The following is a 19,055-nucleotide window of genomic DNA, read 5'->3' as shown; positions in this document are numbered from 1 at the left end:
TACTAGCATCCAATCTGAATTCTATTTTTTTCTTTGAGAGTCTTTAGTCATTTTTCTGAGTTTATGTTTAACATGAGTTAGAAGAAGAAGGTAAGTAAAGAGTAGCAGGTGTACAAAGTTAGGTTAGAGATAACTATATACCAGTCTTCAAAATTATAAAAGTGTTACATTAACATATCCCTAAGTATGTTTTTTCAAGTTTAAAGCATTGAACAAAACATTGGCTATTTTGGATCTATCTTGTGAAGAACTTGTTTCCTTTGACCTGTCTTCTCAAGTTTCAGTATCTAAAGTATGTGTTTATATGTATGAATAACCAGACGGCAATTTTAAAATTTAAACACAGGAATATTGACACGTGTACTCATTTAAGGTACAGTCTACTAGACTTGAAATTGCAGTCAGCCACCCTATATTTATATATTTTAATTCAAGTGATTTACTTATGACTAAAGAAAAACAGAGAAATAAACTTTTCAGCAATTCCAACATTCTTGATTTCAAAGTTCAGAGATGATCTTTAGAAATATGAAGATGTTTCAGTCTTATTATCTCAAAAATAATGTTTTTCAGGTCTTGTCAGAATTAACAGAAAGTTCAACACTGTCACATCCAAATTAAGTATAGAGTATATTAAGGAAAAGAGACAGAACTGTTTTCCTTGGGTCTTGCCTGGGTGGCTTAGTTAGGTGAAGTGTTGTCCATACATCAAAAAGGTTGCATGTTTGATTCTTGGTGGGAGTGCGTACAGGAGGCAACTAATTGATGTTTCTCTTTTACATCAATGTTTCTCTCTTTCTCCTCCTTCCTCTTTCTCTTAACACATATCCTATGGTGAGGATTTTTTTTTTAAGTGTTTTTCTTTGAAAATTGGTTGATAAAATTTACCAGCATCTCAAAAACTAGAGAATATGGCATTTTTCCACTAAGCAGCCACTGTGTAAGGCAACAATTCAAATACAGATGAACATAAGTACATGAGTCATGTCTGGAATGTGTATATTTAAAAGCTGAGGGAAAAAATGTTGCCATTACTCTTTGGTTCTAACCTATCTATACAAATCTCTAACAGCTGGGTGCGTATATACTAGTATTTGGATTTCCATCAAAGGTACTCAGGTCATGAATGGCTTCATCCCATACAGCTCTTTCAGATGCACCTGGTACTTAGGAGTCTCATTTTAGAAAAGTACACCTAATTCCACAGTAAGTGAAGGTCTTTTAAATGTAATGCTGATTATAAACATGACCTCACCCCCAAATTTGGATAATCAAATAAAACTGACTTATCAGCTCAATTAACAGTTTTCAGTATAATTTTAAAAATAATTAGTTGGTTCTATACCACCCCTATAAATTTATTAAATAAAGTATATCAGAAACAGAAGGTTTATTTTATATTTTATAGCTAAATGTCAAATGCTGAAAAGTAGACACTTAAAGACCTAGGGACTAAGTAACATTTTATATTAAATAACATTCAACTATTAGAATGTGAGTCCATTAAAAAGAGACAACACAGTTAACTAAGTGTGTTGTATATATTCTCTTGTAATCTTCTATCTGGAGCAATTATGAAGCATAATACCAGGTGCCATAACTGAATAGAGAAGTTCCAACACAGCTAATAATAATAACATTTTCCCAGGAAATCTGGTGTTTTAACCCATTTTTAAATTTCAACATAGGCAGCAAAGTCTATAGATTCAAGAGTTCAACTTGAAAATTCTCTAAAACATCTGTTTTTAAAAAAATACTGCTTAACTGAAGGGTCACATGACATTGTCTATAAAAAAATACTTGGTACACTTTATGAAGGGTATATAGCAAAAGAGACTAAGCATCTTGGGTATCTTCCCATAGGGGGGTTGTTACAAGAGGTTGCCTTTCACATTATTTTCTACGTGAATGGTGCCCCATGCTGTACTGCACAACAGTGGCAGTTAAACAGTAATCCTACTCATAATGTTCATACATAGCATGAGTTGGATGTGATGTACTGATACCTCAAACAAAAGGTGGGAAATCTGGTGTCATGATGTAGTTCACTTATTCAAAGATATTTATATAGTGGTTTGAAAATAAGTTATTTATAGTACAATAATTAATTTTAAATGTGATAGAAACCACTGGCTAAAGAGGAGCCCCTAAATAATCTAATTACCTGAGTATGTCCTGTAAGAAGATATAAGTCTCTCCCCCCAATTTTCACTTGTATGTCCTGGATCTGAATCTACAGAATGAGAAGAGACAGGAGAAAAGAAAAAAAGCACACGAAGGGAAATGCAGAATTCAACAAGCCAACATTTGTCAAAAGACCACTAGTTAGTCAATGATAATGCATTGCTTTTCCAAAAGTTCATTTTTAGGTAAAGCCAAAATTACACGTAAGTAACACACACATTTGGCCCATACCTAAGACTTCAGTTTCTTCAATTAGAATATTAAAGTTAGGAAAATCAACCATGCAGTTTTCAGTAGATATTACTGATGCTGTTTATTAAAACATATCATGGCCTTTAAAGTTATATACACTTTAAAATTTGTGAATAATGATAAAAGATGCAGTACTCTATCACTGTTTTTCAGTTTATAATTTGTCTTTAGAAAGCTTGAATAATGGACTTTAATCAGCATTTTTGTTTTAAAAGGGCCAGACATATTCAGAAAACAATGGAATACTTTGGACTATCATATCATTCTAGACCAGAGAACTTTCTATAAATTATACACATTCCCAATGGTTTGCAATACTACACTAAACCACTACTAAAGACCTCTTACAAAGAGTAACCTCAATCAAAGTACACTTATCAGTAAGAATATGGAATTCTGCCTAACAATTCAAGATATATATTGGGTCGGCAACTAAGTAATTGCGGGTTTCACACATATATGGCTTCAGTTGAATTTTTAGGTTTGCAGACGTAGTACAAATGTAAAACACATTTTGTTATTGATAGTTGGCTATTCAGCTGTTAATCAGTAAAAAAAGTTTTTTGATCTGTTTTGTAGTTTTCGTTTGGCGTTCATTGAAAAATGGAAAATCAAAAGGAACATTTTCATCATATTTTGCTTTTTTATTTCCGCAAAGGGAAAAACGCATCACAAGCTCATAAAAAGTTATGTGCTGTTTATGGTGACGAAGCCTTAAAAGAACGGCAGTGTCAAAATTGGTTTGCCAAATTTCGTTCTGGTGATTTTTCACTCAAAGATGAAAAACGCTCTGGTCGTCCAGTTGAAGTTGATGACGCCCTAATCAAAGCAATAATCAATTCGGACTGTCACAGTACAACACGTGAGATTGCAGAGAAGCTTCATGTATCACATACATGCATTGAAAATCACTTAAAACAACTTGGCTATGTTCAAAAACTCGATACATGGGTTCCTCACGAACTGAAAGAATCACAGTTAACGCAACGCATTAGCAGCTGCGATTTGCTAAAGAAACGTAATGAAAATGATCCATTTTTAAAACGACTGATAACTGGCGATGAAAAATGGGTTGTTTACAACAATATCAAGCGGAAAAGATCGTGGAGCAGGCCAGGTGAACCAACTCAAACAACATCAAAAGCTGATATTCATCAAAAGAAGGTTTTGTTATCAGTTTGGTGGGATTACAAAGGAATTGTCTACTTTGAACTCTTACCACCCAACCGAACGATCAATTCTGATGTCTACATTGAACAACTAATAAAATTAAACAATGCAGTTGAAGAAAAGCGGCCCGAATTGACAAATCGAAAAGGTGTTGTATTCCATCATGACAATGCAAGGCCACACACATCTTTGGTCACTCGGCAAAAATTAATGGAGCTTGGTTGGGATGTTTTGCCACATCCACCATATAGTCCTGACCTTGCACCATCTGATTACTTTTTGTTTCGATCTTTACAAAACTCCTTGAATGGTAAAAATTTCAATAATGATGATGATGTCAAATCGTACCTGATTCAGTTTTTTGCTAATAAAAACCAGAAGTTTTTTGAACGTGGGATTATGATGCTGCCTGAAAGATGGCAAAAGGTCATTGATCAAAATGGGCAATACAACTAGACAGTTGCCAAAAAAAACAAAAAAAAACAAAAAAACAAAAACAAAAACAAAATGGGCAATACATTACAGAATAAAGTTATTTAGTTCCATGAAAAAATGGTCTTTGATTTTTTTTAAATCCGCAATTACTTAGTTGCCGACCCAATACAATATGAAGAATTAACTTTTGATAATATGGCCAGAGCAGATATGCCATTTTAACTCACAATAATATTATTCTAATACTCATATTCTCAACTTATTGAGACACACTTTTCTTTCCAGTATCATTATTATGGACATTATATCATTATGAGCTCAGAGAGGCATAAGAGAACAGAAGAATTTAAAAAACCATTTAGAGACCAAGCAACTCCAAAATGCAGCATTTGAAAAATTTAAAGATAAGTCTGAAAGTTTAGTAATGAGAAGGCTCACTCAACTGAAAGTGAAATGTAATAAAATAACATCTAGACAAATTCTAAAGCAAGTGGGTAAATGGACTAAATGATAAGCCTTTCAATGGACACGTATATTTTAAAACAGAACACATAAAGTTAACAACTAGAAGAATTCCATTAAGAATATTTAAAATTTCATTTAAGGACAGGAAAAATTCAAAATGGTCTCCACAGATAATATAGCAAAGAAAAAGTGACAAACAATAAGTTGTGCCAAAAATAGAATTAAAGGGATTAGTAAAAGCAGATCATATTATTGTGATAGATTCAAGCATAGTGGATAAACTGAACTTTCAATTACATTCATTAATTTAACGTAGTAGTGTAACAGTTCATCCAGATCTTCCTTTGGAAGTAATCAACACACCCGCACTACACACACCTCTTGGATTTTATTCAAAAAGAAAAAGTATGTTCATATTTGGGGTATCTCAATGTGTATTCTATGAAGATTTAATTGAGGAATGGAAAATTATAAGCTTCCATATCCTGTTCCTTCTATGATATACTGCATCTAAACGGTAATGAGACTATTGCTACCTACTGAGGTTTTTGTAAAACTCTTTAAGTGTTAAACAGAGCTACTATCTCTCCCTTATATGTTATGCATAGCAAGGCAAGACAAGCAATACTTGTATTTTAAAAGCAATCTTTAAAGCTAATATGCTGTTTTGGGTTGTAGGAGAATAAGAAAAGATACCAAGCATGATTTAAAAGGTTTGCACTGTATGTTTGAAGATTTTATAATAAAGGGATGGGAGTAAGTCTGTAGTAAATAACCTCCATGAAAATCATCAAAAGGTGATAAGTATTGATTTTATTTGCTATTTTAACAGCAGAAAAATTGTTTTATTTTTTAAAAAACATTTTTATTATTTTTTGTTACCATATTACTTTAGAGAGAAAGGGGGAAGAGGGAGAGTGGGAGGGAGAGAAACTTCAATTTGTTGTTTCACTTATTTATGCATTCAGTGCCCTGACCAGGAATTGAACTAGCAATCTTGGTATATCAGGACAATGCTCCAACCAACTGCGCTATCTGGCTAGTGCCTTGCTTGCTTGCTTTCTCTTTCTTTCTGTCCACTTCTTTTTTTAAAAATACTCACCTGAGGATATTTTCCCACTGATTTTTAGAGAGTGAACATGAGGGAAGGAGAGAGGGAGAAACATCAGTGTGACAAACATCAAATGGCTGCCTCTCACACATGTTCAACAAGGCTTGGGATGAAACCTGCAACCCAGGAAGATGCCTGGACTGAGAATTGAATCAGTAACCCTTTGGTGCATGGTCTGATGCTCTAACAACTGAACAACACTGGCCAGGGCAGGCTTTGTTTTCTTATTTTAACCAGTTAACTGCCACAATATTTTGAATTTAATTTAAAAAGGTCTGATGCTTATGGTGTACAAATGGTTAAACAATTCCTCTTTCCAAATTTGCTTAAGTCATATTAAATAGAGTAAATTCTTTGATGGCATCTAACACTTAAGGAAAGTAAAACTTCTAAGGCTATCTGGCAGAGAAGATTTAGTGCAAAACACTTGAACATGCTTTACAACTGTCACCATGGACTTTGGGAACAGATAATACTGTGCACCTTTTGGGATTTTCTCAGACCACATTATCTATATATGCCAAAAGAAAAAAATAGTAAGCAAATAATGCCTTCTAAGATAAAACAAAAATTTAAAAGTGAAGAATAACTTTCCACTTATACAAGCATATAAAAGGATAAATTACTACTCATTTACCTCTATAGATCAAAGATCTATTAAACCTAAAGAAAAACATGTGTCCCAATGTTATTTGGGATTAATGAATATTCATATGCTGTTGGAGGCTTAGTAACTAAATATAGTAATTATTTTGGAGAAACATCATAGAAATGGTTAATCCTTTAAGCCTGTAACCCTTCTCCTAGGAATGAAAAGGAAGAAAATAGCCCTGGTTGGTGGCTCAATTGTTTGGAGCATCATCCATATACCAAAAAGGCTGTGGGTTTGATTCCTGTCAGGGCATATACTTAGGTTTTGGGTTCAATCCTTGGGGGGGGGGGGGGTATATGTGGGAGGCAGCCTACTGATGTTTCTCTCTCTCCTTTCCTCTATCTCTAAAATAAAAAATTAAAACACACACACATATCCTTGGGTGAGGATTTTTTTTTAAAAAAGAAAAGAATTCACAGTATAATAAAAATACAATGTGAAAAATGCTTTTTATGGCATTACTCATAATAAAATAATTGAAAACTTAGTTTGAAGGTCAAGAAGAGATTTTCTCATGTATAGACTCAAGATAGCTGTTCAGTACTTGATGTCAAGGGATTAAGACTTTCTCTTGGATGCCATTACACTAGGAAAAGAAAATAACTGATTTTATGACTGACTGTGTAGGAATAAAACTTGTTTAGGGAGAAACACCAGTTACTAATTACTGTGCTAAAAACTTTATACTATACAGTGGCAGTATTGTAAGGCACCTATCCAATATTCATTTTCTCCTTCTTACCAGAAATACTCCAATTTTGATTAGGGTGACAATCTGCCCAGTTAAAAATATTAGACTTTTCCAGACTCCCCAGCAACTATGGTAGCCTAACCAGTGAGATGCAGGCAGAAGTTCCTAAGAAAGTTGTTTCATTAGTAAAAAAGGCAAACTCTCACTGGTAGAAAGATACCTCTGCCCTTGGTCATTCCTTTCTATTTTCTGCCGAGGAAGAAGCAGGCAATTTTTTGTGACTATAAGGCAAAATACTAAAGATAAAGCCCATATATGAGCTAACGGTGGCAGAACAGAAAAATAAAAAGAGCCCAGTCCCTAATGGCATTACTAAACTGCTATAGCATAGGCACAGCAGTTCATACTAGGGTATCTCCAAATGAAAACTGAGAACGACTCATTCTGCTGAGGGCATTATTGCTGATTTTGGGACCACTGAACCTTCCTTGGACAATATAAATATCTGTTTAAAAAACAATAATGACTGTGTTTCATTCAAATATGTTCATTATTTTAAAAATTCAAGCCATAAAAATTATACAAAGAAAGTAACAGAATACCCCAAATCCTGGATATAAAGGAGACAGAGAGAGAGAAATTTATATAAGATTTAGAAAATATCATCTACATGTACTATTTAAAATAAAAAGATGTAAGATTAATTTATTTTAATCCAATATAAAAAGAAAAAAACTAAAGAAATTACTTCTCTATAACATATACTAAATATAAACACACTCATAAAAATTTCTAAATATGGAAAAATTTAAAATTTTAAGCAATCATTTAAAAAATATATATTTCAGTTTTAGACAGTATCAGTGAATCTTCTTTCCATATGTATGTTAATATCTGTCCTGTACGCACATATAAATACACAGAATGTGAACTTTAATGTAACCAAACAGTACATATTATTTCATAACTTATTTTTAAGTTTACATACTGTGAACATCTTTACACACTGCACATTCTTCTGCAATATTGTTTTTAAGGATAAAATAATATTTCTTTTTTGGATTTACTGTAATTTAACAAATCCTGTATTACTTAACAGTATTTTCCTGATTTTTGTTTTTGCTATTATAACAATGCTGAGATAAACGTAAAGATAATTTTCTCTCTCATAATTATTTATAGACTAACTGCCAAAGAATAAGTCAAGTATTAAAACATTTTTAGTTTTTTATATATGCTGTCATATATATCTCCAACAATGTACTACTATAATTTAAACCTATTAAATAAAGCAAGTTCCTATTTCCATACAGGGACCACTTCATATGATTTAGGCCAACATATCGATCATTATACATTTTTTTCATATATTTATTTGCCAATTGTAATTTTGTTGTTCTAAACTACTTCCTTGTCCATTTTTCCATTTTTGTGTTTTTCTTTTCACATTTAAGAGATTTTAAATATTAAATATATTAAGGGTTGTTATATATACAAAAAAAATCTTTCCCTGGCTAGTATGGCTCAGTGGGTTGGGAATAATCTAATGCACAGAAAGGTTGCCTGTTTGATTCCCAGTCAGGGCTCATGCCTAGGTTGATGGCTCAATCCCTGGTAGAGGGTGTGCACAAGATAGCTAATTAATGTGTCTCTCTGTTTCCCTCTCCCTTCCTCTCTCTCTGAAAAAATTTTTTAAAAATCTTAAAATAAAAATCTTCCTTCTGTATTTCTTCCTTTACTATTTTAGCTAATTTAAAATATAGTACACTGTTTAAAAAAGATCAATATCAAATGTGAGGTTTGATGCTATAATTATTTTTTATATGAAAAGTATCACTGAATAGTACTTTACATTCTATTTTTTAAAAATATTTTTATTGATTTTTAGAGAGAGAGAGGAAGGGAGACTGAGAGAGATAAAAAAAAAAAAAAATGATGTGAAAAAACACCACCACTGATGTGAAAATGCAACATCAATTGGCTGGCTGCCTCCTGCATACCCACAATTGGGGATCGAGCAACCTGGATAAGTATCCTGACTGGGAATCAATACAGCAACCTTTTGGTGCATGGGATGACTCTCAACCAAGTGAGCCACACCAGCCAGGGCTATTTTATTTTTTTAAATAATAAAAATAAGACAGCTGGATTGTAAAAAAGATATTTTACTTTAGACCAGGGGAAAGGGAGTGGGGGGAGGGAGGGCTGGGGAGAGAGAAGGAGGGAGGGAGATGAGAGAAATAGAGATAGAGATAGAAATAGAGATAGAGAGATAGAGAGAGATAGAAAGAGAGTGAGTCTGTGTGTGGCAAGAGGACCTCTAGAGAGAAAATATAGGTAAGTTAAATCTTATTAATCTAAAAGTACATAAGCACCTTCTTCTGAGCTGAGATACTTAGTAATAGCTTGGAAACACTGCTTAAGGATTAGGAGAATCACATATCAGAAAGAAAAAAAAAGATTTAAATCTCTAGAAAAAGTCACTGTAACTTACAATGAACAAAGCACACAAGTTCTTAATTACTTCAAAAAAAGAGTAATTTTCAAGATTTAAAAATACCATGAGTGTTTAAGAACAATTTTTAGTTCAAGCTAAGAGACCTACCTACTACCTATGTATTCTTAAAAGTGTATACTAAAAATTAAATATTTTCTAATGCTGTGTTAACAAAAGACATTTCAAAAGTCTTTAGGGTATTTTCTTAGATTTCAGAATTAAGATCATTTCCATATTGCAGATTAAGATGGCTCCAAAGATAGAAATAGCACATAACTTATGTACATAAACTCAGAATGGAACACTAACTTTCTGTGAGTGAAGCTAAAACAGTCTTTAAAATAGTTTATTAATATAATACTTAATGCAAGGTATAAAAGGATTATATGAATATATAAACATCAAGTTTAAATTAGTTTCAAGAAATGGTTAGTTAGGGCTAAAACAAAGTCTAGTAATGTATCAGTGGTAATAAGGTTCTAATCTATTATGAATAACTGAAATTAATTGATGTCAAGTATTATTTCTGATATATAAGAGTTTTCAGAAAAAAAAGTACTATGAGTTAGGAAGTTAGCCTCAATAATTTTCCCTTTGTTTTTTAGTGGAGGGTGACTTATTTCTGAATCTAAAATGCCTAAAAACTTTTTTTCTTAGTGGGTTCAACAATGTTCACAAAAACTCAACTTTTTCTCACATATACCATATCCTATGCTCCCTATCATTGAGTATATTTCACTATTAAATGCTCCCCCAAAACATTAAGTCTGAAAGTGATGAAATTTGTAATAAACATTGAGAGAGTAAGGAAAAAAGGTAAAAAAACATTTTTAACTTGGATTAGAAATCATGTTTGGTGAGAACTATGTGAATTTCTGCCCCAAAATGGTAAAACTGAAATACAAAAATTTTTCTATTAGGGTGAAAGAAATGATATGAGCAAAACCAGAATAAAAGATAATTAACGTTTTACAGAAAACAACAAATTATTCTACCTGTGTCTGAATCTCGTTCTTCATTTCTTGATGGACTAATGGTAAAAGGAAGTTTACGTTTCATGGACGATTTCTCTTTCACCTCCTTGCCCACATCACTTCGATCAATTTTCGGAGTTCTGCTATAGGATGCAATCTTATCTTTACTCTATTAAAAATAAAATATAAATTATAACAATATTAGCTAAGCAATATAGTATTAAAAACCACTTTATGAAGGAACTTTTCAAACATACACAAAAGTAGAGAGTGTATTATAAACCATCATTGTCCTCAATGCATTTAAGACTAATTTCAACAATTATAACTTTTTCTAATTTGTTTCATACTCCCATACTTTTACTTAATATATTAATACCAACAAATAAATATAAATTTGAAAAACTGATTCTGTATTTAATTAAACATGTGCTCAACCACTTAGGTGAAGTGTCCTACCCTCACGGTCTACAGTTATTACTAAGATGTCTACTCTTATAAGCTAACACCCAAATTGGTGCAGCACAGCTAAACTGGGCTATGGTGATGACTCTTTTGTGAAAAATATGCTAGATACTAAAAACTAAGTGACATCACCTTAGCAGGAGAGTTTAAAAGAATAGTCATCAAATAGGAATAAATAGACATTATAATTGCAGAGAATCTCAGAATTAAAGTAGAAGTAGACTCAGATTGCAGAAAATACTAGCTTTCAACCCAAAACATAAAATAAACTGAAGGAAGGTCAAGGTGGGGGAAAAGGAACATAAAAATAAAAATACTAACTTTTTTTAAAATATAGAATTTATCAATATCAAAAATGGTTCTAAAAAAGCAATAGAATATAACTCTGTGAGTTTAATAGTAAAAATGAGAGAGAAGAGGAAAATAAAACTTGAGAGGCCCAAATACAATTCCAGATGAGTTGTTAAAAAGATATAGAAAAATACTGTATTCATTTTTCAACAACTTAAAATTTAAGACCTGAAAAATGGATTATTTTCTAAACGTGCATTTCTAAAATTAGTTTATGAAAGAAAAATCCAAAGAACAGATATTTTCCATTTTATATAACTAATGGTATATAACATAAAAGATAAGAAGGTACCCAATTCATTAAGTTTAAAATAAAACTGATACTGAAGAGTCCAAAACAGAAATTATAGACTAAATTGCTTATAAAATAAATCCAAACATATATTATACTAAACAAATTGTGAAATAAAATTAGTATCTTAGCAAGATAATATAGTAAAACCTTGATATATTGGACTAATTTGGGAGTTGGGGTATCTGTTAAAGCCAAAAGTCTGTTATATAATAAAGTATGTTTTCAGAACACATATGTTAAAAATTGACAAATTAGTTTACCTGTTTTTTACTTACGTAGACACACTTGTGTAATTAAAATTAAGTATGTATGAAAAGTTTAATTTCACATAGTTTTCTATATGTATTATCATAATTTTAAATTTATACTGAATAGTTCTAGTATCTGTGTACATTCACCAGTCACTGCAAGTAAAAATGCACACAGTTGGGGAATGGCTTAGTGCATGCATTAAAACTTCTGTAGAATGTCACGCCACGAGAAAACAGAACCAATTACATTGTGCACAGTGTGTTGTGATCACATGCTAATTATTCATCAACTATTGTTTAGGAGTGGTGACTTTTAGATTAAAATATGTAGACTATAATTGTAGATATGTAATATTTATTTACATAGGGGAAATCACCACAGTTCCCCCCCACCCCCAACATATGGCCTATTTGCTAAAATTTGTTAAAAATAATAATGAATAACAAAAAATAATCTGTTAATTATAAGTAAATTGTGATTAAAATTATTTTAAAATTAACAGGGTGTTAATTTTCACATATGACATATACACTGAATATTTGGTTGGTTAAATCTGAGATCTGTAAAATTGAGGGTCACAAAATTGAAGGTTTATTGTACTAGTAAATCATAGTCAAGCAGGATTCATCCAAAGAATGTAAGAATAGTTCATTATTAGAAAATCTTATAGAGATTCATTGTATCAAAATATTAAAGAAAGCCCTGGCAGGTGTGGTTCAGTTAGTTGGATGTCATCCCATGTACTGAAAGGGTTTGATTCCAGGGTCAGGGCACATGCCCAGGTTGCAGTGCTCGATCTCAGGTAGAAGATGGCCTACTGATGTTTCACTCTCCCGTCAATGTTTCTCTCCCTTGCCCCCACTTCCTCTCTCTCTAAAAATCAATAAAATAGTATTTTTAAAATATCAAAGAAAAACCAGTGACAGCTGATATCATCTAAATAGACTACATTAATTCTTAATAAATCAATTAGCAAATTAGGAAGAGAATGTAACTACCTTATATCTTAAGTGGTAAAGATTGCTTAAAAATAAAAGCCTCTTATTTATTTCCCAGTTATAAAGTAAAATCCTCTTGTTTTTTTTTCCTCTTTCACTTCTGCCAATGAAATGGAGCTTCACAGGCATGCATTTTGTTCATAAAGATTCTTTAAAATGTAGGTTTAATTATTATTCAGGTACAAGAGGCTCAGTGCTCAGATTCGTGCATGGAATCACCATCTCCCAATCTGGGACCCCTTGGGGAATGTTGGACTGCTGATTTCAGTCTGATCCCCACAGGCCACCCTGAGGGACCCTACCGATGCGACCCCACCAATGTGTGGATCCATGCACTGGGCCTCTAGTATGCATATAAGATCTTTGGTTAATCTCTTCCCGCCCTTCCCCCTCCCCCCTCCCCTCTGAGATTCATCAGTCTGTTCCATGTTTCCATGCCTGTGCGTTGAGCATCTGCCCCCTGGTGGTCATTGCACGTTATAGCTACCAGTCAAACAGTGGAACGGTTGAATGATTGAACGGTCACTTAGGCTTTTATTATATATAGAGTATATACCAGATGCTCAGTGCATAAAATTCACACACGGGGGGGGGGGTCCCCCTCAGTCCGACCTGTGCCCTCTCACAATCCGGGACCCCTTGGGGGATGTCTAACTGCCAGATTGGGCCTAAACTGTCAGTCGGACATCCTTCTCACAATCCAGGACCATTTGCCCCTATCCATTTGCCTTCCTGACAGCTCACCCCTAACCGCTCGCCTGCCTGCCTGCTCAGTATTGGGACAGTGGCACAAAAGGTACTAGGGACATAGAGGGAGAAACTGAATTGTCCAGCATTAGGGTGAGAACTGGAGGGGCAGTTTTCTAACAGACAGAAGTGCTGGCAGAGGTCATTGCTCCTTTTCTGAAACTCCCCCTACAGAGCCAGTAAGCACTCACCATATCTGTATCTCCATCATGATGGCTAACAATGTTTGCCTAGACCTGATGATTATCTGAGAGCCCACCCCACCAACTTGAGAGCCCACTCAAATTGTTTCCAGAGGCTTTTTCATACAAATAGTCATGGTTCATGCTTTAAGCCTTCCTAAAATCTCTCAAACAAGTAGAATCAAACAAGTTCCATCTGGCCTCCATGTACCCCATATCTCTTGCTAAGTGGCCCCAGGCCTGGCACTAGCAGCAGCTGGAGTTGGTTTGTAGCTTTGCCTTGCCTTGCACCTCCAACCCCAGTACAAGTAGCAGTCTTCTGCAAATCATTTTGTAGTTCATACTGGGTGGCAAAACACAGGTGGCAGCTGACCTTGACTTGCACCTCTGGGGAGATCCGAGCCAGTGCACCTGGTGGACAGCTTCAGAGCACACTGATGCACCACCCAACCACCTCCACAAGAGACACACTCAAGGGATCGACTCAGGAGGCACCAGAGCCCTGCTGAAGTAAATCCTGCTCTATGGTGTGTGCTCTTGCACAGCTAGTCCTTCTTGGTGGGCCCAGCCAGTCTTTATTGCTTATAGGTGTGGAGATAAATCCCTTCCATTGACATGCCAACAGCAATCAAGGTTCAACTACAACAGGAAAGTGTATATAGTGGGGAATACCTGAAAAGCTCAGTTCAGGAGTGGGAATGCTGTGCCACTATACCCTCTAGGACAGCTACTACATTAGGCCACTCTACCAAGCATGGGAGATGTAGCAGCTCTACCCAATACATAAAAACAAACACAGGAAGGCTGCCAAAATGAGGATATAAAAAATCATGTCCCAAATGAAAGAACTCCAGAAAAAAACCCACAAAAACTAAACACAACAAAGACAGCAATCGACTAGATGCAAAATTCAAAACACTAGTTATATGGATGCTCAATGAACTTAAGGAAAGAGTAGGTGAACTTAGAACTTCAACAGCATAAAAAAGGACATGGAAACCATAAAAAAGAACCAGTTAGAAATAAAGTATATACTGACATGAAGAATAACTTACAAATAATTAACAGTTAAGTAGTTCAAATAAAGAATCAAATCAGATGTTTGGAATATAAGGAAGCAAAAAATACCCAATCAGAACAGCAAAAATAAAAAAGAATTAAAAAAAAAATGAGAATGTTGTAAGGAGCCTCCTGGGACGACTTCAAGTATACCAACATTCATACCATCAGCATACCAGAAGGGGAAGAGAGAAAGCAAGAAATGGAAACCCTATTTGAAAAAATAATGAGGGAAAACTTCCCTGACCTGAGGGAAATAAACATTCAAGTCTAGGAAGTGTAAACAGTTCCAAACAAAATGAACCCAAAGAGATCCACAATCAAGATACATCATAATTAAAATGCCAAAGGTTAAAGACAAAGAGAGAATCTTAAAAGTACAATAGAAAGAGAAAAGCAGTTAGTTACCTACAAGAGAGCTCCCATAAGACTGTAAGCTGACTTCTCAACAGAAACTTTGCAGGCCAGAGGGACTGGTAAGAAATATTCAAAGTGATGCAAATCAAGGAAGAACAACCAAGGTAACTCTACCTAGCAAAGCTATCATTTAGAATTAAAGGACAGATAAAGAGCTTCCCAGATAAGAAAAAGCTAAAGGAGTTCATTGCCACCAAACCATGACATGAAATATTAAAGGGTCTTCTTTAAGAAGATAAAATATATGAACAGTAAAATGGCAATAAATACATATCTATCAACTACTGAATCTATAATACAAAATAAACAAACAAGCAGAGAAGAAACAAGTGGGGTGGGCTCTCAGATAATCATCAGGTCTAGGCAAACATTGTTAGCCATCATAGATACAAAAAGTTTTGATGGCTACCAGAGAGGAGGGGGATTGAGGGTAAGTAAAAATAGTAAAGGGATTAAGAAGTACAAATTGGTTGTTACAACACAATCATGGGGATGTAAAGTATATCACAGGGAATATAGTAATAATACTCTAATAACTATGGTGTCAGATGGTATGAGATTTATTGGGATGATCAATTTGCAAATTATATAATGTCTAATCACTGGAGTGTACACCTGAAACTAATATAATTTTGTATGTCAACTTTAACTTTTTAAAAATGACTTAAATTAAAAAAAAATGAAGGTAAAAGAAAGTCTTACTGGCTCATGATGTCTGAGTATAATCTTTGACCAATCAATGGCTGCTGGCTTATCTATGCAGACACAGGGGCAATCCCTAGGAAGCAAGACTAAAGAAAAGAGAGAGAGAGGGGGGGGGGAGAGAAAGAGAGAAATGGACACCAGTATCATGACAAATACCACAGGTAAGCTCCTGACAGTTTACTAAAAACAAATCAAAACAATAACCTATCAACAATGACAATGTCCTTGGGAAGTAATGAGAATGAATCTAGGGCTGCTATGACCTAAATTGTCCAGTTTTTAATAAAAATTAAGATATATAAAAAGGCAAGGAATACATATTCAATAGAATCCTCTCTGAGTGAGCCCAGATATTAGATGTGGCAAGACTAGAAAGCAATACAACTCTTTTTAATGAAATAAAATATGACAACAATGACATCAAATAGAAAATATGAATTTTAAAAAGAGCCAAATGGAAATACTGGATTTTAAAATACTAATTGAAAATGTATTAGATATGTTCAACAGAAGATATGAGATAGCCAAAAAGGAAAGAAAAAGATAAATGAAACACCCCAAATTTCATGAAAAACCATTAATTTATACATCCAGGAAACCAAACAATCCCACATAAAATAAGGGAGTGTAAACACAATACAGTTAAACTGTTTAACAGTTTTCTCATCAGAAACAGTTAAAGCAGGAAAGAAGTGGGATGACACATTTAATCTAATTTAAAAAAAAAGACAACTAAAAATTCAAGTATCCAACAAAACTATCCTTCGAAAATAAAGGCAAATTATCATGAAAGACCACCTATTGCATACTTTCATTTATATTAAATATTCAGAATAAGCAAGTCTATCTATATAAAAAGTAGACTGGTGATTGCCTACGGCTATGAAAGTTGAGGCCAGAACAGTGAGGACTGCTAATAGGTGCAGGTGAAAATATTCTAAAATTGATAGTAGTGATGATTGTGCAACTCTGTAAATACAGTAAAAATTCCTGCACTATACACTTTGAATGAGTAAATTGTATGGTATATGATTTATAGCTGAATAAAACTTTGTTTTCTTAATGGCAAAATCAAGATAGTCCTAGATCAATGAAGACAGAGAAATCACGGATGAAGATTTTACAATAAATAGTAAGGAAAATTCTCAGAGAGTGAAAGGAAATGATATTGACAGTAACTTTAATCCATAGAAAGAAAGAAAGAGTGCCAAAATTGGTAAGTATGTAGGTATGTAGGTAAAAACAAAAACCAGTAGAAAGTCATTTTCTTTTCTTCTCTTATTTCTTTAAAAGAAAAGATTGTATAAGATAATTATAACATTCTGTTGTCGCATTAACAAATATAGATATAATCTATTGTATATTGCAGATAACATGAAAAGTAGCAAATGAAGCCATAATGGAGCAACATTGCTATTTTTACTGGAATTAAGTCAATATTAACCTGTAGTAATGCACATTATAATCCCTAGATCAATATTTTAAAGATTATAATTCAAGAAACATTCTTCAAAAGACACAGAAATTTAAATAACACAATGAAAAATATCTTTTAAAAGGCAGCATAGATAAGAAACAAAAACATAAAACATGTACAGTGGTGCCTCGCATAAAGAACGCCTCGCACAGCGAACTTTGGACAGGTTTTTCATGAAACCATCGGCCAAAAAGCAGAAAATGGATGAAGATGTGCAAGATTCGGTAGACTCTACTTAGTCTGTCTTAAAATTTAAAAAATGTGTGTGTTTTTTTAAAAAAATTATGTTTTTAGATGTATCTAAATAAAAATAATAACAAAAAATTTATCTTTTTTATGTCATCTTAGCATATTTTATGCTACAGAACGAATTATTTTTTTTAACATGTATTGTTATGGGAAAACACGTTTCACATAACGAACTTTTCGCATAACAAACTTGCTCCTGGAACGAATTAAGTTCGTTGTGTGAGGCACCACTGTAAGAGCAAAATAGCAGATAAATACCACCTTATCAACAATTACAGTAAATGTGAGATTAAACACTACAGTAAAAAAGCAGAAAGTGCCAGTGCAATCAGCAAGAAATAAAAGTATCCATATTTAATAAGGAGTAAAATTATCTTTATATGCCAATTACATCATCTCATTTGTAGAAAATCTTAAGGAATCCACAAAGTTTTAAAAACAAAAAAAATGAGATCAGTAAAGTCACTGTTGATATAGGATCACTATATAAAAAACAATTACATTTCTACTAGAGGCTGGTGCACGAAATTTGTGCACGGAGCAGGGGGTGTCCCTCAGCCCAGCCTGCACCCTCTCCAATCTGGGACTCCTCAAGGAATGTCCAACTGCCGGTTTAGGACCAATCCTGGTGGGATCAGGCCTAAACGGGCAGTTGGGCATCCCTCTCACAATCCAGGACTGCTGGCTCCCAACTGCTCACCTGCCTGCCAGCCTGATCACCCCCTAACCACTGCCCTGCCAGCCTGATTGATGCCTAACTGCTCCCTTGCCGGCCTGATTGCCCCTAACTGCATACCCCTGCAGGCCTGGTTGCCTCCAACTGCCCTCCCCTGCAGGCCTGCTCACCACTAACTGTCCTCCCCTACAGGCCCTGTCACCCCTAACTTCCCTCTCTTTCTGGCCTTGTTGCACTAACTTCCCTTCCCTGCCAGTCTGATTGCCCTTAACTGCCCTCCCCTGCAGGCCTGGTTCCTCCCCCCGAACTGCCCTCCCCTGCCAACCTGATCCCCCCAACTGCCCTCCCCTGCATGCCTGGTCCCCCGCAACTGCCCTCCTTACAGGCCTGGTTGCCCCCAACTGCCCGCCCCTGCAAGCCTGGGTCCCCCACAACTGTCCTCTCCTGTAGGCCTGATCATCTCCAACTCCCCTCTCTTGGAGGGCTTGTCCCTACCAACTGCCTTTCCCTGCTGGCCTGATGGCCTACAACCGCCCTCCCCTGCCAGCCATCTTGTAGTGGCCGTTTTGTGTCCACATGGGGGCAGTCATCTTTGACCACATGGGGGCGGTAATCTTGTGTGTTGGGAGTGATGGTCAATTTGCATATTGCTCTTTTATTAGATAGGATATCCTAGCCAAGAAAAACCCAAAATGAAATTATCTACAGTAGTGTCCAAAAGAATAAAACAGGATTAACTGAACAACTGAAG

The 19,055-nt window shown here is 34.6% G+C and overlaps 1 protein-coding gene across 5 annotated transcripts in view; it reads right to left on the bottom strand.

Annotated features, from left to right (window-relative positions):
* Nucleotides 1-19,055, bottom strand: part of ANKRD12 (ankyrin repeat domain 12) — an 88,076-nt gene that overhangs the window by 47,577 nt on the left and 21,444 nt on the right. For 3 of the 5 annotated variants that reach the window (XM_084887743.1, XM_084887746.1, XM_084887744.1), the window contains 2 exons: nucleotides 10,453-10,600; nucleotides 2,165-2,233 (listed from right to left, as the gene is read on the bottom strand). In XM_084887743.1, coding sequence (XP_084743869.1) covers nucleotides 2,165-2,233; nucleotides 10,453-10,600 — 217 coding nt within the window. The remainder of the gene's footprint in view (nucleotides 1-2,164; nucleotides 2,234-10,452; nucleotides 10,601-19,055) is intronic. The other 2 variants (XM_084887747.1, XM_084887745.1) reach the window with 1 other exon arrangement.

Source organism: Pipistrellus hanaki (genome assembly GCF_964339955.1).
Source record: "Pipistrellus hanaki genome assembly, chromosome: 6".
Lineage (NCBI taxonomy): Eukaryota > Metazoa > Chordata > Mammalia > Chiroptera > Vespertilionidae > Pipistrellus > Pipistrellus hanaki.
This window is presented reverse-complemented; position numbering and strand designations above follow the sequence as displayed.